Source organism: Macrotis lagotis, chromosome 8 (genome assembly GCF_037893015.1).
Source record: "Macrotis lagotis isolate mMagLag1 chromosome 8, bilby.v1.9.chrom.fasta, whole genome shotgun sequence".
Classification (NCBI taxonomy): Eukaryota; Metazoa; Chordata; class Mammalia; order Peramelemorphia; family Peramelidae; genus Macrotis; species Macrotis lagotis.
In genome coordinates, this window is record NC_133665.1 from 69,997,734 (window position 1) to 70,022,594 (window position 24,861).

Genomic DNA, 24,861 nt, shown 5'->3' on the forward strand with positions numbered 1-24,861 from the left:
CTTTCATTAATAATTGCTAATATTTATTAAGTCTTGAGGAAGAAACTTGAAAGACCATAGGGATAGGTTGTGTTTTCTTCACAAAGAAAAGTGAATTTTGGAGTGAATAGCTGACTAAGAAGGTGGTAGCAGTCTAAGAATTTGAGTGGAATTCTGGATCACAGTTCACATCATCCCAGGGTTGATAAATTCCTGGTCAAAAATATAGTATGTCTAGCAAATGCTTGACCAGGTACCTAGTAAAGCTCATTTTAAAAATTGTAAACTAAAAAGGAATGGGGAAGGAAGATTTTCTATTTCTATTCTCCAGTTAGAGACTAGCCATAGAGAAACAATAGAAGCTGAAACATCTAGAACAAGAGACAGAATCAAAGAAAAGAATCAGTAGTAAAACCAGTGTACACAATGTGTACTTTTTCTCCCCTTTGCCTCATCTTCATTCACTTAGATGTCGTTTTCCTTTCCTTTTCCACCTATCAAATGAAAGATGATCTTTCTTATCAAGTCAAACCCTTTGTACATCTGTTTTCTCAAACTCATTCCATCCTGTTTTCTCAAGCAGGTCTCCCCTTCTATCATCCCCACATTCTTACCAATTTTCAGTCTCCTATCCATCAGTCTGCCTGTCTGCTGTTTACAGATTTTGCTGTGCCTTCTTTGTCTTTAAAAAGGAAAAAAAAACCCTCATTTGTTTTGAGAAAACTATTCTCTCTAAAATTAAAGCCTCAATTTCCTCTCCTCGGTTTGTTCTAAACTCTATCTGAATTCTGACTACTTAATCATTCAGCTGGAGCTACTCTCCAAAGATACCAGGAATCTCTTAAATATCAGATTGAATCACTCTTTACCAATGAAAGTGAAGAAGATGAAGTGTGTCTCCCACTAAAGTAGAGGAAGTTATTTTCACCTCTCGGGGGGGGGGGGGCTCAATAAATTGAAATTTCAATATAACATCATTAATATAGTGGCCAAAATGGTGAATATGATTTTTGTGATGCTGTAAGAAGCAAAACTTCCAGAATAGTCTTGCTGTATTTTGCCCTCATCCAACTTTCTTCAGAGCAGTGTGTTCATTTCTGGGGAAACAGTGTTAAGGACATTAATGAACTGGAGAGTATCCAGGGAAGAGCAATTAGGATAGTAAGGATCTTGAATGTGTCAAATAAGGATTGGTTGATTGAAGGAACTGGGCACTTCGTATCAGATATTTTGTACCTTATTAAAATTGGAACTAAAACTGAATTTCAGGTGTACTATGAAATAAGGAAGGAAAAATGAAAGCGATCTGGACCATCTAATTCTGTTCTCACATTTTCCAAAAGAGAAAACTGGGCCTCAGATAAGTGAACATACATAGTGGAACCATTATCTCACTTTTTCTGGATAATATATTCTGTTACTGCTGTCTAAACATTTAGACTTTGACAGGAACTTAACATTGTAGTCTCATGTTAAGCTTCTATTTAACTAAAATGATTAAGTTGTTTTCTTGTGAATTGTTTTTGTTAAATCATATCTCACTCGTGTTATGCTTGTGTATCTGGGTTTTAAGACAATAGTTGTAACAAATTTGTCCCCAAAGGAGAAATATTAGTTTTGTTACAATATGTCTTCAGAAATATGAGAAGTGGGCAGGATAGAAGGGAGGTTTCTTAAATATGAAACATTGTATTTAAGGTCAGATTGTTTCAAATTGGTTTTGATGGTTTTTTCTCATTAAATTTTTGTTGTTAAAAGGAGTATCTCTAGGGAGGGAGGATGAGGAGGGATACAGAAGAAAATCAAGGTATGTAATGGAAAGCAAGATAGACAAGGGCTTTAAATTCCATTTTCTTAGATTTGATTTACTTAGCTTATGGGTCTTTTAATTTTGGATCATGGTCCTGTTTTTAATTTTAAGTATCAGCTCTTTGACATGTTAAGATCATCTTTGTTTTCACTTAACTCATTGTCAGAAATGGAAAATAAGACCAGGTGGAGGACTGATCTTGACATACATATTACTTGTGTAAATATCTTCTATGCTTATATAGTATTTTTCATTTATCAATACTTCAGATTGTAGTCTAAAATTGTTACTTCTCATTCTGTTGAATCTAGCCTACAGTTCCTTATTTTTTGCATAGATTCCTTGAAATTATCAGTGCTTTGCTGATCCACAACTCAAAGCTAAGTTACAGCCTGCTTCTTCTAATGTCATGTTTATCAACTTGATCTTCATGTTTTGTTTTTAACCCCTTTAGTTATGAGCATAGATCACATTGAACCAAAGTCAAGGAGCTACATAGATTTTGGTCTTCTCCAACAAAAGATAACGAGCAACATAACATACCAAGAGCCTTGGGAGGGAAAAGTGGTGCCCTTCAATCTGTTTCCACCACAGTCCTTAAAGTCATCTTAGAGGGAAGCAGCTTTTTTGAAGTATTTCTGGACATATCTGCAAGTGCATTAGCACATCCTCAGAAGCTAACATGCTAATGAAGAAGATCCGGGGGAAAAGTGGTCAACCTTAAAGACTTTGCCACTTTCAAATAGTTCAATTTCAGAAATGAATATGCTTTAATCACAAAAAATGATACTAAAGGAGATATGTTATCATCTGCTTTGCTGCTAAATCCTAAGGACCATGAACTTGCCCCTCACTTGTCTACCTTTTGGTTTTCCAGACTTCATGCAAGTCTTGGCTTAAGACTAACCTTCTAAAAGATTTTCCTGGTTCTCTAAACTGCTCCTGCTTTCTTTCAGAAGCCTTCATTGGCTTTCTCTATATCTTATGTGTTCCTCTTATGTTGTCATACCCATCAGAATGTGTTTTCTGGGTCTGTAGCCAAGATGGGGAGAAAAGGCAGCTACTTGCCTGAGCTCTCTCCAGAACCCTTCTAACCATCTTTAAGTATTGCCATAAGCATGTCCTGGAGTGGTAGAATCCACAAAAGGACAGGGTGAAGTTAATTTTCCAGCCAAAGACAACTTAGAAAGTCATCAGGAAAAGTCTGTCACACCTGGGTGAGAGTAGAATCCCAGTCTAGCCCAGGTCATGCCAGTACATACTGGACCTAGCAAATAGGGAGCAGACTTTCAGAGCCCCTGAATTGGAAGCTGTTTCCGGAGCTCTTAGCTCACAGAAGATAATGGGGTGGAACAACTGATGAGAAGACAGTCTTTGCTGGCCCTGGGAGCAGGACTGGGGAGCTTTGCCTATATGTAGATCTGAATCACACTTCTGGCTGACAGTTCCAAGGTGAAGAGGAGCACTAGCCACACCAGAGTTTGTGACCACAGTAGAGCAAGGACTCTAGTTACAGGACAGACAAGAGTGCTTGTGATCACTAACAGACCAGAGCCCAGGCCAGGAGAATAGTAAATACATCTCTAGATTATATCACCTTGTAAGAACTGAAAATTTAAGGTCCCTAGAGCTTCTCTGAGCACTTGCACAAAATCCCTGAAACTTGGCATGGGGTGCCCTCCAGCATGGAAACAGAACCCTACTTTAACAGAGTTAAAAGTAAAAACAAAAAATTCGATGGAAAATGAACAGAAAAAAATTCTGACCTTAGAAAGTTATAATGATGACAAGGAATATTAAAACACAAACTCAGAAGAAGATAACAAAGTCAAAGCTCCAACAGCCAAAGCTTTCAAGAATAATATGACTTGGTCGCAGGCATGGAAGAACTCAAAAAGATTTTGAAAATCAAATGAGAGATAGGGACAACTAGGTGGTGCAGTGGATAGAACACTGGCCCTGGAGTCAGGAGGACCTGAGTTCAAATCTGGCCTCAGACACTTAATAATTACCTATGTGACCAAGAGCAAGTCACTTAAAGCTATTGCCTTGCAAAAACCAAATATATATATATATTTGATATATTTATATATATCAAGTGAGATATAAAGAAAAATTGGGAAGAGAAATGAATGCTGAAAGAAAATCTTGAAAAATGACAACAGATTAAAAACAGATTTAGGACAAATAATAAAAGAGGTTCAAAAAGAAAGTAAGAAGAATGTCTTAGAAAGCAGAATTGACCAAATGGGAAAAGGGGCGCAAAAATTCACTGATAAGAACACTTTAAAAAATTAAAATGGGCAAAATAGAAAAGGAGATTAAAAAAAACTCATTCTAAATGTCATAAAACTTAGAATTGAATAAATGGAAGCTAATGGCTTTATGAGAAATTAAGAAAAAATAAAATAATGGAAAAATAGAAGGCAATAAGAAATCTTATTGACCTGGAAAATAGATTTGAGAAAAACAATTTTAAAATTATTGGACTACCTTGAAGTCAGGATCAGAATGAATCTAGATATCATCTTTCAAGAAATTATCAAAAAAACCTGCCCTGATATTCTAGAACCCACAGGATAAAATAGAAATTGAAAGAATCTATCGATTATCTCCTTAAAGTGATCCTAAAAATGAAAGTTTCTAGGACTATTATAAATAAGTTCCAGAGCTCTCAGGTCAAGGAGAAAATATTGTAAGCAGCTATAAAGAAGCAATTTAAGTATCATAGAGCCACAGTCAGAATAATATAAGATGTAGCAATTTTTCAGCATTATGTTGAAATCAACATAAAAGGCTTAGAATGTGATATTATGGAGGGTGAAGGAGTTAGAATTACAACCAAGAGTCACACCTATAAATAAACATTCAGAGAAACAGAGGACTTTGAAGTATTCTTGAGGAAAAGACCCAGAGTTGAAGACAAAATTTGACTTTCAAATACAAGACTCGAGAAGCAGAAAATGATAAACAGAAAAGGGAAATCATAAGGGACTTAAATAGATTAACTGTTTACATTCTTACATGGAAAGATGATACTTGTAATTCAAAGTTTCTCCTTAGTAGAACTGTTTGAAAGAGTATATAGAAAGAAGGTACAGGTGTATTTAACATGAAGGGAGGTTATCTAAAATAAAGTTAAGGGATGAGAAAAAGGAAGTCTGGGAGAAAGAGAGGTAGAATGGGGGTAAATTATTTCACATTAAAGAAGCAAGAAAAAGCTTTTACTGCAGGAGAGGTAATAGGGAGTGAATGAATCTTACCCTCATCATAATTGGTCCAAGGAGAGTATAACTTAACATATTCAGTGGGATATTGAAATCTATTTTATCTAATAGGAAAGTAGTAGGGGAAGGAGATAGGAAAAAAGGGGTGTGTGTGATAGAAGAGAGGTCATATTGGTGGAGGTGGGGAATAGGAAAGAGGTTCAGTCATAATTGTGCAAAAAACTTGAAGCAAATTTTTCTGACAAAGACCTCATTTCTTAAATATGTAAAGAACTGAATCAAATTTATAAACACAAGAACCATTCTCCAGTTGATAAATGATCAAAAGATATGAAATAATCAAAGCTATCTATAGCCATATGAAAAAGTACTCTTACTCATTGATTTGAGAAATACAAATTAAAATAGTTCTGAGGTACTTACTTTCCTCTTCCCTATTTGGCTAATAATAGGAAAATGACCAATGTTGGAAGGGATTAGAGAAAATGAAACATTAGTGCTGTTTTGTTTGTGAACTGATTTTATCTTTCTGTAGAACAATTTGAAACTATACCCAAAGGTCTACATAATTGTGTATACCCTTGGAAATGGAAGTGATGCCTATCAGTTGGGGAATGGCTTAACAAATTATTTTATGTGATTGTGATGGAGTGCTATTGTACTATAAGAAATGATGAGTAGGATGCTCTCGCAAAACCTGGAAAGACTTACATGAACTGATACAAAGTGAACTCAAGTGTTTACAAGTACAACAGCATTGTAAGGTGATCAGCTATGAATGACTTACCTTGGATCATTGTATTGCTGAAATGGATTAACACTGAAGGACTTAATGATGAAAAATGCTATCCATCCCTAGAAAAAGAACTGATGAAGTCTGAACACAGACTGAGACATATTTTTTCACTTTATTTTTCTTCAGGGTTTTTTGGGGGGATGGTCTTTGTTTTCTTTCATAACATGACTAATATGGAAATGTTTGCATGTTTGCATACATAGCATATGAAATTGTTTGCCTTCTTAGTGAGGAGTGTGGGGAAGGAGGAAGGGAGATAATTTGGAACTCAAAAAACTTTTAAAAACAAATTAAAAATTGGAGTTTTTTCCCATGCAAATGAAAGAAATAAAATTATTTTTAAAATACACAACAAAGAAACAAAAAAAGTGCATTCCTAGAAAGCAAAGATTGGCATTTTTATGTATTTTTATCTTGCCTTTTTCTGTATGTCTAACAGTACAGTGAGCATTTGTGAGCAGCTAGTCAGGGCCTATTTTTTGACTTTGTCTTCGTTGAGGGCATGAGTTGTCTATGTTGTAGCTCTATACATCTTAGATTTAACTTGCCAAAGCTGAATTCATTATCTTTTTCTCCCCCAACCCTCATCTACTTAGAAATTTCCATTTTGCTATTCAGGGCTTCACCGTTTTCCCAGTCAGCTAGATTCTAAAAACCTGTATTGTCATCATTGACTTCTCACATTTTCTAAATCCCTATATCCAATCTGCCAAAGCCCTTCACTTTCTACTTTGCAACCTCTCTTGCCTATGCTACTTGCTTTTTCTGTGATGCTGCTAGCATCATGTAGCAGGTAATCATCACCTCACTCCTAGCATATTGTAGTAACTACTGATGAATCTGCCTGCCACAAATTTCTTCCTTTTTTTTCCAACCCAAGTGAACTTCCTAAAGCAGTATAGGTCTGACCATGACTTCTCAGTGAACTTTAGTGGCTCCCATCACCTCCATGATCAAATATGATATCTTTCCTTTGGCTTTCAAAGTCTTTCATAACCTTTCTCTCCCTTGTTATTTAAGTCTTATTATATTTTACCCTTTCTCTCCCTACCAGTGTAGCCTGTGATTTAGTGACACTGGCCTCCTTACAACTCTTCCAACAAGACTTTCCATGTTCTGACTCCAGACATTTCACTATCAATTCCCCCATACACGAATTGCTCATTCTCATCTTTAGCTTCTGACTTCCTTTAAGTCCCAACTAAAATCTTACCTTCTACTAGAAACTTTTCCTGATTATGCTGTAATGTGAGGACCTGTTCACAATATATCTTGTTTATACCTTGTTCATTTTACATAGTTGTTTTCATGTTTGTTCTCCTTAGACAGTGTACTCCTTGAAGGCAGGGACTGGTTTTCGCCTTTCTTTGTATCCTCAGCACTTGGGATATAGTATAGTAGGTGCTTAATAAATAAATCATTATTAACTAGAATAAAATAAGCTCAAATATTATACCACCCATTATTTCAGAACTGTACTCCAATGAGATGATGAAAACAAGATGATAATAGTAGTAATAATAAAACATTAAGTTTTTTATCAGTTTTTCTGGTTTCAAATAAGTATCATATTTTTGATATTTTGTCTTTTTATTAGGTAACATTTTTATTTTTGCCTAGCTAATAATAATGTGTTATATATTTATCATTTAGGTAGCATTTTGAATGCATTTTATAGTTTTTGCTCTACTAAAAGAATTTTAGTGTAACATGTTATATTAGCCATTTTTATTAAATAATCCTGTGAAGTTTTTATTGGGATTTCATTAAATCAGTATATGATTCAGAATCCATTTTTCTTACTCTATTTAGTCTTCTTAAGCAGGAACCAAATTATATGATTAGAATTGGAATCACACAGTTTACAATTAATTTACATTTCCTTTTATTTCTCTAAGATTTTATAATTCATAATGTCTGACAGATATTGAGAATACTGACCAAAAATTAGATTGTCTAAGCCAAATAATTAATATCTTTGTTTTTCTGATTATTTGAAAAGAATTTAGATAGTGACATGCTTTGGAAAATAATAGTGCACTTCCTCTTTAATTTATTTTAACAACATAGGAAGTTAATTAGTTGTTTCTTTTTTATTTTCCAAAGTTGTTTGGAAAATGTAACTAAGTATGTTAACTATAGTTTAAAATGTCCATTAATGCATTTTTAAAAATTGTCTTTTAGATAAATGAACTGGTGGATGCTCGAGATGATCCCCTTGGCTCTTGGTTTGAAGCTCATATAAAGAATGTATCCCTTGCAACAAAACAACATAAAAGTGGCAAAGCTAAAGCAAAGAGTGGCAGAAGGACTAATGGAAACTTAAGTCATGATCATTCCAGAGGCAATACAAATAAGTTGGACAGTGCACCCTCAACATCTCACTCTCTTTCTGTGAACAATGAAGATGTTGTTTATCACATCGAGTATGATGAGTAAGTGGTCATGCTATTGTGAGGACCTTATTCATATTGGTTCCAGTTTGTAGAAGCCAACAATCTGCAGAAGAAAAAAAGGAATCTTAACATGGAAAGATTAGAATTCAAAATTACCTTGAAGGAATTAAAAATTAACTTCTAATTTTTTTAAACCAGGAATTTGAGTAAATGATTATTAAAGATGATAGCTTCAATATTGAATCTTTTTTTTTTTTTTTACTTTTAGGTGTGTTTTTTTTTTTACATGATCAGTTCCCATTTTGCACTGCCATGAAATTTGAGATAAACTTTTGAAGCAGTATTTCTATAGTTCCCTTAAGCCTATGGTAAAATCTTGTGTTATTGAATGGCAAAGGTTATCATAGAAATTGCAGTTTTTTCTTTTTAGTTTTTCAAGGCAATGGGGTTAAGTAACTTGCCCCAACTTGCCCCAAGGTCACACAGCTAAGTAAGTACTAAGCGTTTAAGGCTGGATTTGAGGTCAAGTTGTCCTGACTCCAAGGCTGGTGATCTATTTACTGCGCCACCTAGCTGCCTTTGTAATTTTAAGGGTTGTCCTTAGTTTTCTTTTTTTTTTTTGTTTGTTTGGTTGTTTTTAATTAATTAATTCTTATTTTGTACAAATAATGTTTTTTATACATTACTAAAATATTCTTGTTTAAGAGTAAACATAATACCTCCCCCCCCAAGAAAATATAGACCTGCATAGGCGATAAAGTAAAAGGGAGAGAAAAAATTAAAATTAAATGATGATGATAATAATAATAATAACAACAACAACAACAACAACAATAATAATAATTATTATTATTATTGTAGGTATGGCCAGGTGGCGCAGTAGATAGAACACAGGCCCTGCAGTCGGGAGCACCCGAGCCCATATCCGGCCCCCAAGACCTAGCAATCACCCAGCTTTGTGATCCCATGCAAGCCACCCCAACCCCATTGCCCTACAAAAACCAAAAAAAAAAAAAAATAACAAAATGACCCAAAATAAAATAAATAAGTAATAATAATAGTAGGGGGCGACTGGGTGGTAAACAGATGACTGGCTCTTGAGCCATCAACACTCGGGTCCAAATCCGGCCTCAGAGACCCAACAATCACCTAGCTGTGCGGCCCCAGGCAGGCCACCCAGTCCCATTTGCCCTGCAACACCCCCCAGAAAATAATAATAATAAAAAAATGTGCTTCAATCTGTGTTCCAACACCACCAACTCTGTTGCAGGTGGATCACATTCTTTAGGATAAGTCCATCACAAAAGTTACTTCCATGTTTTTCCACTGTTGCCATTGCTGATTGAAACTCCCTCCATCCATACTTCTCTATTACCATGAACTATATTTTCTCTCTCCTTTCACTGACTCTGCTGTAGGGTATCTGAGTGGTGCAGCAGACAGATCCCCAGCCCTGAGGCCAAGAGGCCCTGAACCCACACACCACCCCTTCCCCAGCATCCACCTGGCCCTATGGTCCCAGACAGGCCATCCATCCCAGCCCCTTGCAAGAAGTAAAAAAGAAAATGTATTCTATCTGACCGTTCTCCCCCCATGGTCTATCCTCTCCTCTATCACTCACATCACTCCATCACCCTCCCTTCCCCCTGTCCCCCTTCTTTCCTTCTTACTCCAGATGTCTGTACCCCATTGATATATGCTGTTTCCTCTCCTAGCCACCTCCGATGAGAACAAAGATTCCCTCATTCCCCCTTGTCTTCCCCCCTTCCATATAATTGCAATAGCTCATTGTAATAAAGAAAAATCTTTTTATATGAAATATCTTAGCCTATTCCCCCCTCTCCTTTTTCCTTATCCTATTACATTTCCCTTTTTTCTATTGACTCCATTTTTACACCACTCTGTATCTTCAAATTCAGTTTTCTCCTGTGCTTCATCTATAAAAGCTCCTACCTGCTCTATTAAATGAGAAGGTTCATATAAGTATTATCATTTTTCTGTACAGGAATACATGCAGTTCATCATCATCATCATTAAGTCCCTCATATTTTCCTCTTCTCCTCCACTCTCTATGCTTCACCTGAATCCTGTATTTGAAGATCAAACCTTCTGTTCAGCTCTGGCCATTCCAACAGGAACATTTGAAATTCCTCTGATTCATTGAAAGTCCATCTTGATTTCCCTGGAAGAGGACATTCAGTTTTGCTGGGTAGTTCATTCTCGGTTGCATTCTAAGCTCTTTTGCCTTCCGGTATATTACATTCCAAGCCCTACGAGCTTCCAATGTAGTTGCTGCGAAGTCCTGTGTGATCCCGACTGCAGCTCCATGATATTTGAGTTGTGTCCTTCTGGCTGCTTGTAATATTTTCTCTTTGACTTGGGAGTTCTGCAACTTGGCTATAATATTCCTGGGGGTTGTTTTTTTAGGCTCTCTTTCTCGGGGAGATCAGTGGATTCTCTCCATTTCTATTTTGCTGTCTGCTTCTAGGATATCAGGGCAATTTTCCTGTAATAATTCTTTGAAAATGATGTCAAGGCTCTTTTCCTGGTCATGACTTTCAGGTATTCCAATAATTTTTAAATGATCTTTCCTAAATCTGTTTTCTATATCTATTGTTTTTTTTTCAGTGAGATGTTACACATTTTCTTCTAATTTTTCATTCTTTTGGTTTTGAAGTATTGTGTCCTGATTTCTCGTAAAATCAGCAATCTCCCTGAGTTCTATTCTTTGTCTGAAGGATTTGTTTTCCTTAGAGAGTTTTCTTATCTCCTTTTCCATCTGGCCAATTCTGCTTTTTAAAAGCATTCTTCTTCTCAATAACTTTTTTTTTTAAGGTTTTTGCAAGGCAAGGCAATGGGCTTAAGTGGTTTGCCCAAGGCCACACAGCTAGGTAATTATTAAGTGTCTGAGACCGGATTTGAACCCAGGTACTCCTGACTCCAGGGCTGGTGCTTTATCCATTGTGCCACCCAGCCGCCCCCTCAATAACTTTTTGAACTGTTTTATCCATTTGACCTATGTTGGTTTTTAACCTGTTATTTTTTCAGCATTTTTTTTTTGGATCTCCTTGACTAAACTGCTGACTTCCATTTTCATGTTTTTCTTGCATCTCTCTCATTTCTTTTACCAATTTTTCCTCTATCTCCCTCACTTGATTTTCAAAGTCTTTTTTGAGCTCTGTCATGGCCTGAGCCCAATTTCTGTTTTTCTGGAATCTTTAGATGCAGGAGCTTGTACCTCCTCATCTTCAGATTGAGTGTTTTGATCCTTCTTGGGATCACAGGCAAAGTATTTCTCAATGGTGTTCCTCTTTTTTTCTCTGCTTACTCTTTTCCCAGCCTGAACCTGGTTTTGGGGTGCTTCCTGAGCTTTTGGGACACCCCCACAAGGATCTCAGTGTGTGAGGCTCTGGCCTCCCTCCTAGTCTGTGAATGACCATAAGCACCCCCCCCTTCCACGGAGCTGAGGTGGGGGGGCTCTGCTATCAGGGGGCCCTAGATTGCAATCAGGATCTGAATGTGGTCAGAACCCCAGAGTCCTGTTAAAGGGACAGATGACAGAGTTCCGCAGTCTCTCTTTTCACTCCCCTTCCTAGGCTCAATGTGCTCATGCCCTGGTGACTCCTGCTTACCCACTCCACCTGTTTCTGGTTCCTAGATCTGAGCTGCTCTGGCCACACTGCTTCCTGTGTGCCCTGAGGGCTGGGCTTCACGTGCTAGCTTTGGCAGAGGTCCCCTGCTGTTTCCCCAAGTTGTGCCTGGTGCTCCCTGGGGTGTAGGTCAGGGAAGTGCCCCCCCCCCCTCGGGAGGCTGAAGTTCCTTCACTCTGGCGGGCCACCCCTCCAATCCTGTGGAGCTGAGCCTTTCTGCTCTTTTCCAGGTTACCTTGGGTTGAAGAATTGCCTCCCTGGATCCCTCTGTGGGTTCTGTCTCTCGAAAATGTAGTAGAGTCCTTGATTTATAAGTTTTGCTCCAGAGCAACTAAGAGAAGGTCCTCTCCTGTCACCATCTTGGCTCCGCCCCCTGTCCTTAGTTTTCGAAGAAGACCTTGACATTAGGGAGGTGATTCCATGACAAGCACATGAATCGGATTGGAATGCTACATCACCAACCTCATGTTCTCCTCCAGAGTCATCTGGGTTCAGTGGCCAGAGTTGGATATGAGGCAGTCAAGGTTAAGTATTTCCCCAAAGTCACACAGCTAGTAAATGTCTGAGAACATATTTAAACTCCTGTCCTCCTGACTGCAAGACCAGTGTTCTATCCATTGTGTTATTTAGCTGCCCAAAGAAAAACATTAAATGGCTGAGATGGCCCAAAAGTGTGATAATAGCCATATAATTCAAGTGAAATAAGTTATGCTTTTAATATTTTTATTAAGTTAGCATATTGTGTTTAGGGAAATAGAAAACATTCTCTACAGTGAGGGTGATGATTTATCAATAGAATTGGATAATACTTCTACTTAGGCAAAAATCCCTAAAAATTACCCCAAAATATCTTAATACATTGGTTAAAAATAAGCTGTTGCTACAAATATGTTGTGTACATAAATAAAATAGGAAAAATCTCAAATTTTTCTATTAACATAATATGTATGTGATTAAGAAATTACCTAAATCATTTTTGAACATATTTTGTTCTAGATAGCAAATTTTTGTCCGTAAAAGTTAGGAAAAAATTACTAAAACTAGGTATACATTTGGGTTTTTCTCCTGGAAAATAACTTATAAGGGATCTGTGCCCATCAATTAAGATTTCCAAGTTAACTTAGGATTCAAAAACATGTTAAGGGTGGCTAGGTGGTGCAGTGAATAAAGCACCAGCCTTGGAGTCAGGAGTACCTGAGTTCAAATCTGGCCTCAGACACTTAATAATTAGCTGTGTGGTCTTGGGCAAGCCTGTTTGCCTTGCCAAAAAAAGCCTAAAAAATTTTTTTAAAAAAAAACATGTTTACTTTACATGCCATGTTTTTTCCGAACTGTTCTTTAAATTATTCCTCTTTTGCTCCTAGAGTCTTATCATGGTATTGTTCTGAGCCCTATGTGTTGATTCTTTTGTACCATTGAAGTTCATTGCTATAATAGATCAGCTTAGAACCTGTGATCTTAGTTGGAATATTCAGAAGGGTAACAGTAGTAGACAGTTGGAATTGTGCTGAAAGAACTGGCATTGTAGAAGTGAGGAGATGGTTTGTTTGCCTAAAACTCATTCAGTTTGTTTTGGGCAGAAATAAAATTGAAACTCACCAGTGAAGAGTTTAGTTATATGATGCTTAAAGGTTTTTCCTTTCTTTAGAAAGTAACTCTTTGGGGTAGCTAGGTGGCACAGTGAATAGAGCACCGGCCTTGGAGTTAGGAGTACCTTGGTTCAAATCCGACCTCAGACACTTAATTACCTAGCTGTCTGGCCTTGGGCAAGCCACTTAACCCCACTGCCTTGGGGGGAAAAAATCTAAAAAAAGTGACTCTTTGAATTTAGGAATATTATCCTCATTTAGTTGATAAGAAAGTGTTCAGTAAATGTTATTACTGAATTTGAACTTGGGTTCTTTTCTGAACTCCCCAGTCAGGACAATTTCAAAGTTTAAGTATCTAGATTTTATTTTTTAATCAGGAATTTTGATTAACTATGAAATAATGTATCATTTATGAACATTCAAGGCATTCAACATTCATAGGCACTTGACAAAATACACTTAGAGAATTGGTCTTGATTTCTTATTGCTATGTTCATGGTAAACATTTGCTGATTGATTATATTTAGTTGATCTGTTGTTTCTCACAATCATCTGGAACTTTTGTTCTAGTTACAATTTTTAAAATGCTTCACATTTCTTTTAGATTTTTAGAGCTTTCTGATTTCTATAAATGTGAAGTCTTGTGGAAAAGTTTCTTCCCACTTAGTTCTGTTGCACAAAATCACCTATCTTAGTTTTAAGTTTATTTTTATATTGAACCTCTTTCAAAGATATATTGGTACTGGTTGGCCTAATGAATAGATTATAATTTTTGCATGAAGTTGATAAAAAATATCACTTCTATTCTTCATAATTAACAGATCTTTCAGTCTGTTTCTGAAAATATAATTGGGAGCTGAAACAATAACCCTAAGTAACTTGATTCCACAAAATCCAGAACATTTTTTATTAGAGCGTAAACTCCCAAAGAATAGGAACTGACTTTTGTGTTAGTTTTCCCAGCTCTTAGTGCAAGTGCCATTCATAGCAATCAGTTAACAAATATTATGAAGTATTTGTAGATATATCTCTTGTCATGTAAGGTTTAATGTGAGATCCTGAGGAAACAGCCTTAAATAAGACAGTCTCTGTGTTCTGAGTTTACAATCTCATTGTGTTGAGACAAAGAAAACTTTCATGCACAGTAGTATTTCAGTAATTTAGAGTTTGGAAAACAAAATTCAATTAGAATTCTGAAAAGGATTTAATTATTATTTAAGGTTACGTAACTCAGCTGTTTTACCTTATTGTCATATTTGAACTGTAATGTAGCAATAAATGTTCATAGTGATGACCCAGAGCAAATTAAAGTTAAAAGAAAAGAAAAATTCAACTTGGCTCAAGTAGCCGGACAGTCAGTCAAAATAAGATTGTAAGAACTTGGTTTGTACTATTTTTTTCCCAGGGCCATGAATGAATGCCAGATTAAGGATTCCAGCCGGGGCAGCTAGGTAGCTCAGTGGATAGAGCACCATCTCTGGAGTCAGGAGTACCTTAGTTCAAATCTGACCTCAGACCCTTAATAATTACCTAGCTGTGTGACCTTTTAATCTAGGGACAATAGGGAAATACTAGAAGTTTTCAGCCTGGTAAGTGGTATGATAATTATCTTAGCAGCTCTGTAGAGGAAGAGTAGGAGGCAAATTATAAGAGGAAGATATCACGGAAGACTTCTCTCAATGTTTCTTCCAATTCTAAATCTGTGATATTATAACTACAAATTTTCTAGCTCTGGTAACTATGCTGGCAACTATGTTAGAGCTATTGGTAGAAATAGGACAGTTAGGAGGAGAAACAGAGTTTGATGAAGAAAATGCTTTCAGGATTTTATTAATCCTTCACTCCTAGACTCAAAACAGTTGGGCTCAGCAACTTTCCATTGCTAAATTTGTGGAGGGGGGGAGGTATTGAACTTTCTTTAGTAATTTAGAGTGCATATTGGAGAAAAAATATCCCAAACTAATCTGATGCCTCTAGTTAAGTCTCCCCTAATATATTTTTATTTATTTCATTAAGCATTTCCTAATTTCACGTAAAAAAGTTTAACATGCATTTTAAAATTTTGAACTCTAAATTCTCTCCCACCTTCCCCCCTCCCCAGTTTTATATAGGTCATACATGTGCAGTCATACAATGCATTGCCTTGTTGCAAAAGAAAACACAGGTTTTTTAAAAAGGACAAGAAAACTAAAAAAAAATTTAAATATGCTTCATTCTTCATTCAGGCTCCATCAGTCCTTTCTCTAGAAAGGGCCAGCACCTTTCCTCAGAAGTCTTTCAAAATTGTCTTGGATTGTTATATTGCTAAGAATAGCTAAGTTTTTCACAGTAGGTAATCATGCAATACCTAAAAAAAAATCATGCAATAGTGCTTTTACTGTGTACCATGTTTATGGTTCTGCTTGCTTAATTTTGCAACAGTTCATTTAATCTTCCAAGTTTTTTTGCCTAGCATTTCTTACAGCAAAATAGTATTCTATCATAATCATACAATAGTTTGTTCAGTATTCACTAGTTGATGAGGTATCCTTTCAATTTCTATTTCTTTGTCATCACAAAAAATAGGTCCCTTTCCCTTTCATTTAATGTCTTTGGAATACAGACCTAGTAGTGGCATTAAGACAACAGTTTCTCTTTAATTAGAAGTCTTCAAGCAAAAGTTGTTAGCAGATATCAGGAATTTTGTTTAAAAAGTTTCTATTCTATTAGTTTGGGCAAGATTGGTCTTCCTTGGTCTCATGAATTCTTAGTGCTGTCTTCTTCCTCAGAATATTTTATTGTGTCTCCACAATACAGGTTAAGTTCTTTGAGGGCAGACGCTATTTATCTTTTTATATCCCCAGTAACCTCCACAATACCCTGCATATAATAAATGCCTCTTGGTAGCTGTTGGATTGAACTGGAAAAGTGATAGTAACTGGCATAGTGCAGAATCCAATAGTAAAGCCAGAAGATTTTATGGATGAAGACATTATTTCAAGTCTTAAGTCTACTGTTTTAGAAATTCCATAGTCTACTTGAGATTTGTAGCACTTCATTTCCTTGCCTTTTAAAAGGGTGGGTTTGGATTTCCTCCTAATACTCTGAACTTCACTTTAATTTTTATAAGAATTAGGAATTTAATATATTCCTAGATTTGTAAAGATTTAATCATGGAAATAATTTCACACCAGCTGCAGAGAGATAAAAAGCCTTAACATTCGATTCTAGGCATACTTTGTCCTAATGAACATAGTCTCTAACCATTCTCTGTGTTTAGGGAATGAATGCTAGTATGCTGTATTAAACAGCACATGGTCTTGTACATAATTCATACTTGAAAATTGATTATTGAATTGACCACTTGGGAGTTTTAGAATGTAAATTGATTGCATGTTATAGATTCTAAAGCTAATGGGTTTGAGAATGACCAAATGTAGAAACTTATTATATTATCCAAGTTTCTTAAGAGAAAATTGGCACATATGCTTTAATGTTATTTTCATGTGTTTAGTTCTTAATCAGTATGATGGTTTTTAGGCCTGATTATTTTTACCGTAGCTTTGATTTAAGAAAAGAACAACTTCAAAAGAGAAGGAACGATGGTACTATCAGTATCATTAATATATGATTTGATCATTATAGGGTTCGTTTTAAGGGAAAATTATCTCTTTATTAATAACTGAGCATTTTGTGTATTTCCATCAAGTAAAGATGATGTATTTAAGTTCTTTAAGATAGTTTTAGAAAATGTTGTTTTCTTATGTCCTTTTATTGACTTCCCCTTTTTCTGTCATCTATATGAAGATGTTTCCCAAAATTGCATTACCCCTCAGCTTCCTTCTCTTCCACAGTTCTCTGGAGAGCCTTTTTTCTTCTAGCTTTTTTTTTCTTTTCTGAATACAGTCTTTGTGGCAGCTAGGTGGTGCAGTGAATAAAGCAACAGCCCTGGAGTCAGGAGGACCGGAGTTCGAATGTGACCTCAGATACTTAACAATTACGTAGCTGTGTGACCTTGGGCAAGTCACTTAACCCCATTGCCTTGCAAAAACCTTAAAAAAAAAAAGAAACTAGTCTCCACTATCCAAATATCTACTATATAGGTCTACATGGCTACTGTATCATTATATCAAACTCAGCCTGTTGAAATTTAACTCAAATCATTCCCTTCTCTTCTCTTTTCATTTTTGCTGTTTAATTTGAAACCAAGCAACTGAGGATTAGATTGGAAAAGTAAAGGCAAAAATTATCAGAAGAGAACGGAATGATTTGAGTTAAACTTCCCGTGTGTGTGTGTGTGTGTGTGTGTGTGTAATCGGTTCTTATTAATTTTGGATTCTTCTCACAGAATTGGCTTTCATTGACCTTAGCTTTACTCTCTACTTCTACTGTCCTGTGGACTAATCTCAAAAGTCTTTTTTGATCCTTCAGTGATTTCCTTTTGGTTGAATAAAGATAAAATTCCTTAGCTAACCATTAGAAGTTCTGAGTAGTCTGGCACCAATATATATATTTTTATCATGAGTGGAAAAAAGAAAAATGCTAACCTGTGTCAGGGTAGAATGGTATAGAAGAATGTAGCATAGGCAAAACAAGTAAGAAAACTACAAATATTGGAGCTTTGTAATATGTAGAAGAATCTTATTCTAGAACATACAACTGAATGAGGATTAAACTGTTTCATATACTTCAGGGAATGAGCTTGTGAATCTATGGTTGCCACCAGGAGAGAAGCCATTCAGAAATGATTAGAGGGGATAATAGTAAATGAAAACTAATGGCTAATGACTCTTTGCTGAGGGTTGCAAAGGCATTCCATGTCTTGACCTGATCAAAAGTAGAGATCTACTTTCTTGTAAGCAGGTGTGATCATTTATTCTGTCTTTTCCTCCAGATTTAGACAAGTGCTAAATTGAAGAGTCAAAAGAACTGGTTTCAGATCTGAGCTAATGGGAGCTACCTTGTAAATAGATCTTTTCATATCTTTGAGTCTGAATTTTCTCAGATGTAAAATAAGGAAGTTGGAAGAGAAAATCTTTATGTGCCATCTAGCTCAAAGACTTTGATCCAGTAATGAAACAGAAAGTAACCCTTTCTTTATACAGATCTTTTGAGAGTATCACTGTTTAATATAATAATAAATATATATCATTATAACCACATATATTTGAGAGAAGCTTACATTACTATATTTGTTTTAAAATTTTCTAATTTTCAAGAAAACCTGTTCAAAAATATCTCTTTATATAGCCATCTCATGATACTAATGACAGTATCTTTTTTGTTTTGTTTTTACAGGGCAATGGGGTTAAGTGACTTATCCAAGATCACACAGCTAGGTAATTGAGTGAGTGAGGCTGGTTTGAAATCAGGTCCTTCTGGCTCTAGGGCCATGCTCTATCCACTGGGCCGCCTAGCTGCCCAAATCACAATATCTTAATGCGTTGGGTTTTTTTAAATAGTGAACAGGTTCCTAAGGATTTCCACTTGGTTGCCGTTGAAGTGACTGTATCAACAAGTTTAAAACATGGTTCTTTTCCCCATGATTTTTAGAGTTTCTATGTGACTACAATAATCATTTAATAAACATTTATCAAGTGCTTTCAATGTGCCAAGCACAGTGTAGTAGTAAAGATTACAGACTGATACCTCAGATGTGGTACTTAGTCTGGATTTTGAAGGATGAATCAAATTTTGTTGATTGGAGAAAAGTGTAAAAAAGACTATAGAATGACGTGAACCAAGACACAGGGATAAGGAAGAACATTAATGACTTGTCTGAATACATGACTGTGGTCTGGAGCTGAGATTCAGGTGTTGAGATTTTAATGATAACTGAAGGAATTCATCTATGGCTTAAAATAGAATATCATAGGGGATACTAGAGTCAGGAAGATCAATTAAGGAGTCTTTTACAGTAATCTAGGCATGAATTGCAATTTGAACTAAGTTTAGGTAATAATAGAAGGAACAAGTATAAAGAATATCTTATGATGAAATGACTACCAGAATTTGATGATTAAGGACAGTGAGAAAGAAATGAGTAAAATAAATCTCTATTTCTTCCAAACTTAGATGAATAAGGAGTAATATCTGAAATAAAGGAAGAAAAACTAATTGTCATTGTTGAATGTCCTGATATCTTGTAAGTGAAAGTATTCAACAGATTGCTGTTGAATTAAGATTTGATATCTTGAAGCCAGTTGAATGGATGAGTTCTTTGATGAAGAAGATATAGAATTGGAAGAGTAGTGACCCAAGAATCCAATCTTGGAGCACATCCACATGTAGGCAAAAGAGGACAAAGATCAGTTCTCCAGTCAGTAAGCATTTATTAATTACCTGTAGTGTGTTGGGCATTGTGCTAGATGCTGGGGATAGAAAGACACCAACAGGATCTTACAGCCATTGGACTAGAAAAACATGTACATGTATAAATACAAAATAAATAAATGTTTAGTATTTATACTAGATGTTGTTCTAGATGATGCATTGAATAGAGTGCTTGGGACCAGAGTCAGGAAGGTATGAATTCAGGTCAGCCTCAGACACTATGTTTGTGTCCCTGGGCAATTTACTTATCTGCCTTAGTTTTCTCATGTGTGAAATGGAAATACTGATAACCCACCTACCTTCCAAGATTGTTGTTGTGAGGATCAAAGGATATCGTCATAAAGTGTTTAGCATGTGTCTGGCATGCAGTAAACATAAAACCCAAAAAAGTAAATATAGTTAGGAAGTGTGAGGGAGCTAGGTGGCAGAATGAATAGAGCACTGGCTTTAGAGTCAGGAGGATGGGAGTTCAAATATGGTCACAGACACTCCCTAGCTCTGTGACTCTGGGAAAGTCACTTAAATAGGATTGTGTCGTATTCAGGACCATCTCCAGTCATCCTGTTCCATATCTGGTCACTGGATCCAGATGACTCCAGAGGAGAAAGTAAAGCTGATGATTAGCACTGTACCTCTCACTCAAATCCAGTTCATTAACTTGTCATGGAATCATCTCCCTGATGTTGGGGTCTTACTTAAAAATGAAGGACAAACATCAGTTAGGAAGGGTTCAAGTGGTTTGGATGATGGAAGATGTGAAGATTGTTCTTGAACTGTGTCTAGAGTACATTCCAGGTACAAATTGCAAATGCAGAGGAATGGAGATCCAAAATAGGGTTTTTGTACTGTGTCTGAAGAACATAAAGAAGGTTAGTTTGGCTAGACTATAGAGTGGGAAAAGGAATAATTCAGATTAAAACTGGAAAGAGAATTGGGGGGACCAAGTTAGGAAGGGAATTGAAGGCAAATCAGAAATTGAAATTATCAGGGTGAAGTAATTGTTGTGATTTTTACAAGGCAATGGGGGAGTGTGGGTTAAGTGACTTGCCCAGGGTCACACAGCTAGGCAATTATTTACTGTCTGATACTGGATTTGAACTCAGTTTCTCCTGACTCCAGGACCGGTACTCTATCCACTGTGCTACCTAGCCATCCTGAAGTAATTATTGTGGTCAGATCTGTGTGTAGGATAGATTAGAGAAGAGATATAAGCAAGGACAATCATTAGAAAACCTATTGTCATAGGCCAACTGAAAGATGATGAGGGTCTGAACTAAAGAGGTATTTCTCTGAATAGTGAGAAGGGAGAAATATGAGGGTACAAAAGATTTATGGAAGAAAAAAGACAAGTTTTATTAACTGATTGAATATTTAAGGGAATTGGGATATTGTATATACCTCATAGATTATAAACCCAGGAAGCTGGAGAGTGGTAGAGAGCCATAAAAGATGAATGACATGGGGCGGCTAGGTGGTGCATTGGATAGAGCACCAGCCCTGGAGTCAGGAGTACCTGAGTTCAAGTCCGGCCTCAGACACTTAATACTTACCTAACTATGTGGCCTTGGGCAAGCCACTTAACCCCACTGCCTTGCAAAAACCTAAAAAAATTAAAAAATATAAAAGATGAATGACAAGGAGGATCCAGAGAAAAGAGATAGCAGTATGGAATGCTACAGAGAGGTCAGGGTGGATAAGGGACTAAGAATTCTCCAGATCTGGGGATTTAAGAGATCTTTTCCATTTTGAGAGCATAGGTTTAATAGTAATAGGGCTAAAAAATAATCATATTGCAAAAAATTAAAACATGAATTATGTGAGGAAAAGAGAAAGCAGTAGAGTTAAAGCATTCATATGAGAATGTGGTAATAAAAGGAAGATGGGAAAAAGAATAAAAACAATAGCAAACGGTAATTTCTGTAATCATTACTTCATTTGGACTACATTGTGATCTGTGTTATTGAAATAAATATACAAAAATACTGCAGTATGATTTCTTGAAATTGGAGAAAAGTGAGACAATTCATTTTCATGTTTATTCAGTGGCCACTGAATGTGTGTAGAGATGCCTGCTCTACTTTATGAGTGCTGTCATACTAACTTGTTGCATATGAATAAAGTTCAAATCTGTCTTTGATGTTAATTATAGGTTTTTAAATCTCAGCCAATATCATTGATAACATTTTATGTACAGTCTCCCTGTTCTTTGCTCTGGGAATATGAAGGCAGAAGATTGATCTCAGAGAGCTTATAGTATAATTGGGGTGGGGAGAAGTGGAGAAGGTAAACCGATAAATTGGACATGATCCATAGAGGGGAGAGCATTATTTTTAATGGGAAATCAGGAAAGGCTTCTGATAGAAGGTGAGATTTTAGCTGAATTTGAAGGAAATCAAGAGGTGGAAATAAGGAAGAAAAGCATATTGGGGAGTTAGTGAAAATTTCTAATCTTGAGATGGAATGTCCTGTTTATGAAATAGCAAGGAGACCAATGGCAGAGGAATGGGGGGAGAAAGTATAAGACTTAATTAGACTGGAAAGATAGAAAGGATCTGGGTGCTGAAGGACTTTGAATGCCAAACAGAAGATTTTTGTATTTGAGCCTAGAAGTGATAGGAAGCCAATGGTCTTGATTGAATAGAGGAGTGACTTGGGTAAGCCTTGAATTTTCTCTTGAAGAAGATCATGTTGACCCCTTAGTCAAGTATGAACTGGAGTAAGACAGGAAGACCCTACCAGTGAGTTATTGCAATACCAGTGGTATAGTGAGTTAACCCTGTACCAGGATGGTGGCAGTCTGAGATATCAAGAAGGCAGAATCAATAGCCTTTAGCAACTGGTTGAGTATAAGGCTGAGGGAGTGAGGAGTTGAAGATGGCATCTAGTTTGACAGGCCTGGGTGACTAGAATGACACTTTGAAAGTAACAGGGAAATTTGGAGTGGGGTTGTGAGTAGGGTATTCAAAATCATTTTGGGTTTGAATATGTTGATGGAGATTTGAGACTAGAGATTAAGGGAGATTAGTAAATTAGTAAATTTGGATTAGTAAATCTGAGAATCATAAAGATGATAGTTGCCATTGGAGCTGGTGAGCTTACCAAGTGAAATTATTTAGAGGAAGAAGAGAAGAAAGCCTGAGAGAGAACTCTGGGCTACCTTTGTTTAGAAGACACGGCCTGGACAAAGATCCAGCAAAGGAAACTGAAAAAAGGATAGTGAGATATGGAGCAGTGTCATAGAAATTAAAGGTAAGAATATCAAGAAAAAGAGGATGATAATATCAAAGTCTTTGGAGAGGTCAGGAGGTTGAGGATTGGGGATAAGGGAAGCCCTTATATTTGGCAATTTAGGAGATCATTGATAACTTTGGAGAAAACCTTTTCAGTTAAATGATGAAGTGGATTATAGAGAGTTAAGAATAAAATTAATGGAAAAAAATGTAGACCTATGTGTAGATAACATTCTTAGTTTAGACTCAAAAGGCATAGAGATATAAGATAATAAATAACACAAATGGTGGATCAGTCGAGTTTTTTTGAGGATGGAGGAATAGGCATATTGGTGGGCAATAAAGTATTAATACTAGTGTTATTAGTATTGATTTTATTTAATACTAATGGCAAAGAAAAAAGAAAACTGAACAAATATTTGGAACAAATGTTCAACAGGGAAAGTACTAACAGAAAATTAGTTAATAGCTAGTAAGACAAGATAAGAAAGAAGATAAAATGAAAAAGAGGGAATTGAAGAGGCATTCTGTTGAAAGAGATGGGATGATGGGGTGGCTGGGTGGCACAGTGGATAAAGCACCAGCCCTGGAGTCAGGAGCATGTGGGTTCAAATCCAGTCTCAGACACTTAATAATTACCTAGCTGTGTGGCCTTGGGCAAGCCACTTAACCCCATTTGCCTTGCAAAAAAAAAAAACAACTAAAAAAAAGGAAAGAGATGGGATGAAATGAAATTACTTGTGAATTTAGAAGTGTTCTTCTCCGCAAGAAGAACCTTATTATGTGAACAAAACAGTGAAGGAGGAAATAGTGGCAGAATGCTTCTAAGTGATATGAAATATGGAGGAGAGACTCTAAAATATTTCTCAGTTAAAAAAATGAGGCAGAACTCTCAGATGAGGGGATGGGGATAGTGGGGAGCCATGAGAGATTTGAGAAGAGAAATAAAGATTTGGAAGAGTGGAGTAGTGAGTTAACTAGGGAGAGTTGTTAAAAACTTGACTTGCAACAGTGAGGTCCCAGTTAAAATCATATAAAATAAATTTACCACAAACCCAGTTAGCTTGGCTTTGTGACTTTCTCTACTTTAATTCAGCATGTGACTAGGAGGAAAGGCAGCAGAATATGCCAAGAGTGGGGAAAGAATTATGTGGGTCTTGAACTTGGAGGTAACACGGAAAACAAAATAGGAATATGGAATTTAAAGTTGATAGTCAGTTCTTGGTAAGATTTTACTAAGACCAACCTTTTCACCCCTTTCAGTACCACACACATAGACACACATACACACGCGTGCGCGTGTGCACCTTTGATCCATCCCATTCTTCCACTCTAATTTTGTATCAATTTATCCTCTTGCTTCTTCTTTGAAGCCTAAAAATATGTCCAGATTTTTCCTCCTTTGAAAAAGTTACTTTGACACTGCTATCCCCCATATTTTTTAATGCTCTGATTTTTTGACAATTAGAATTCTAAAAAAAGTGGGAATCCCATACTTCCTCACTTCCTGCATATTCCTTGTAACCTGCCTTTTTGATTTAACCGCTCAAATAATTTAAACTACTCTCTTCAATAGTGACTCATTCTCCTCAGATAGTGCCTCCTTCTGCCCACTCAGAGATATCTCCTAATTGGTAAATCCAGTGATCTTTTCTGAGTCCCCATCTTGAACTCTGTGGTTTTTTCCTTTTCTTTTTTTAAAATTATTTTTCAAATTCTATGTAGAGGTAATTTTCAACATGCATTTTTTAAGTTTTCTCCCTCCCATGCTTCCATCTCCCCATCCTGATATAGCTTATACTTGTACAATCATATTACAGATGAAAAAGGGAAAAGCAAAAAAAAAATTTCAAAGGTGAAGATAGTATGCTT

At 36.3% G+C, this 24,861-nt stretch overlaps 1 protein-coding gene across 1 annotated transcript in view; it reads left to right on the top strand.

The window, feature by feature from the left end:
• Positions 1-24,861, top strand: part of UHRF2 (ubiquitin like with PHD and ring finger domains 2) — a 150,461-nt gene that overhangs the window by 42,952 nt on the left and 82,648 nt on the right. Inside the window, exon 3 of the mRNA XM_074197490.1 lies at positions 7,997-8,247. Coding sequence (XP_074053591.1) covers positions 7,997-8,247 — 251 coding nt within the window. The remainder of the gene's footprint in view (positions 1-7,996; positions 8,248-24,861) is intronic.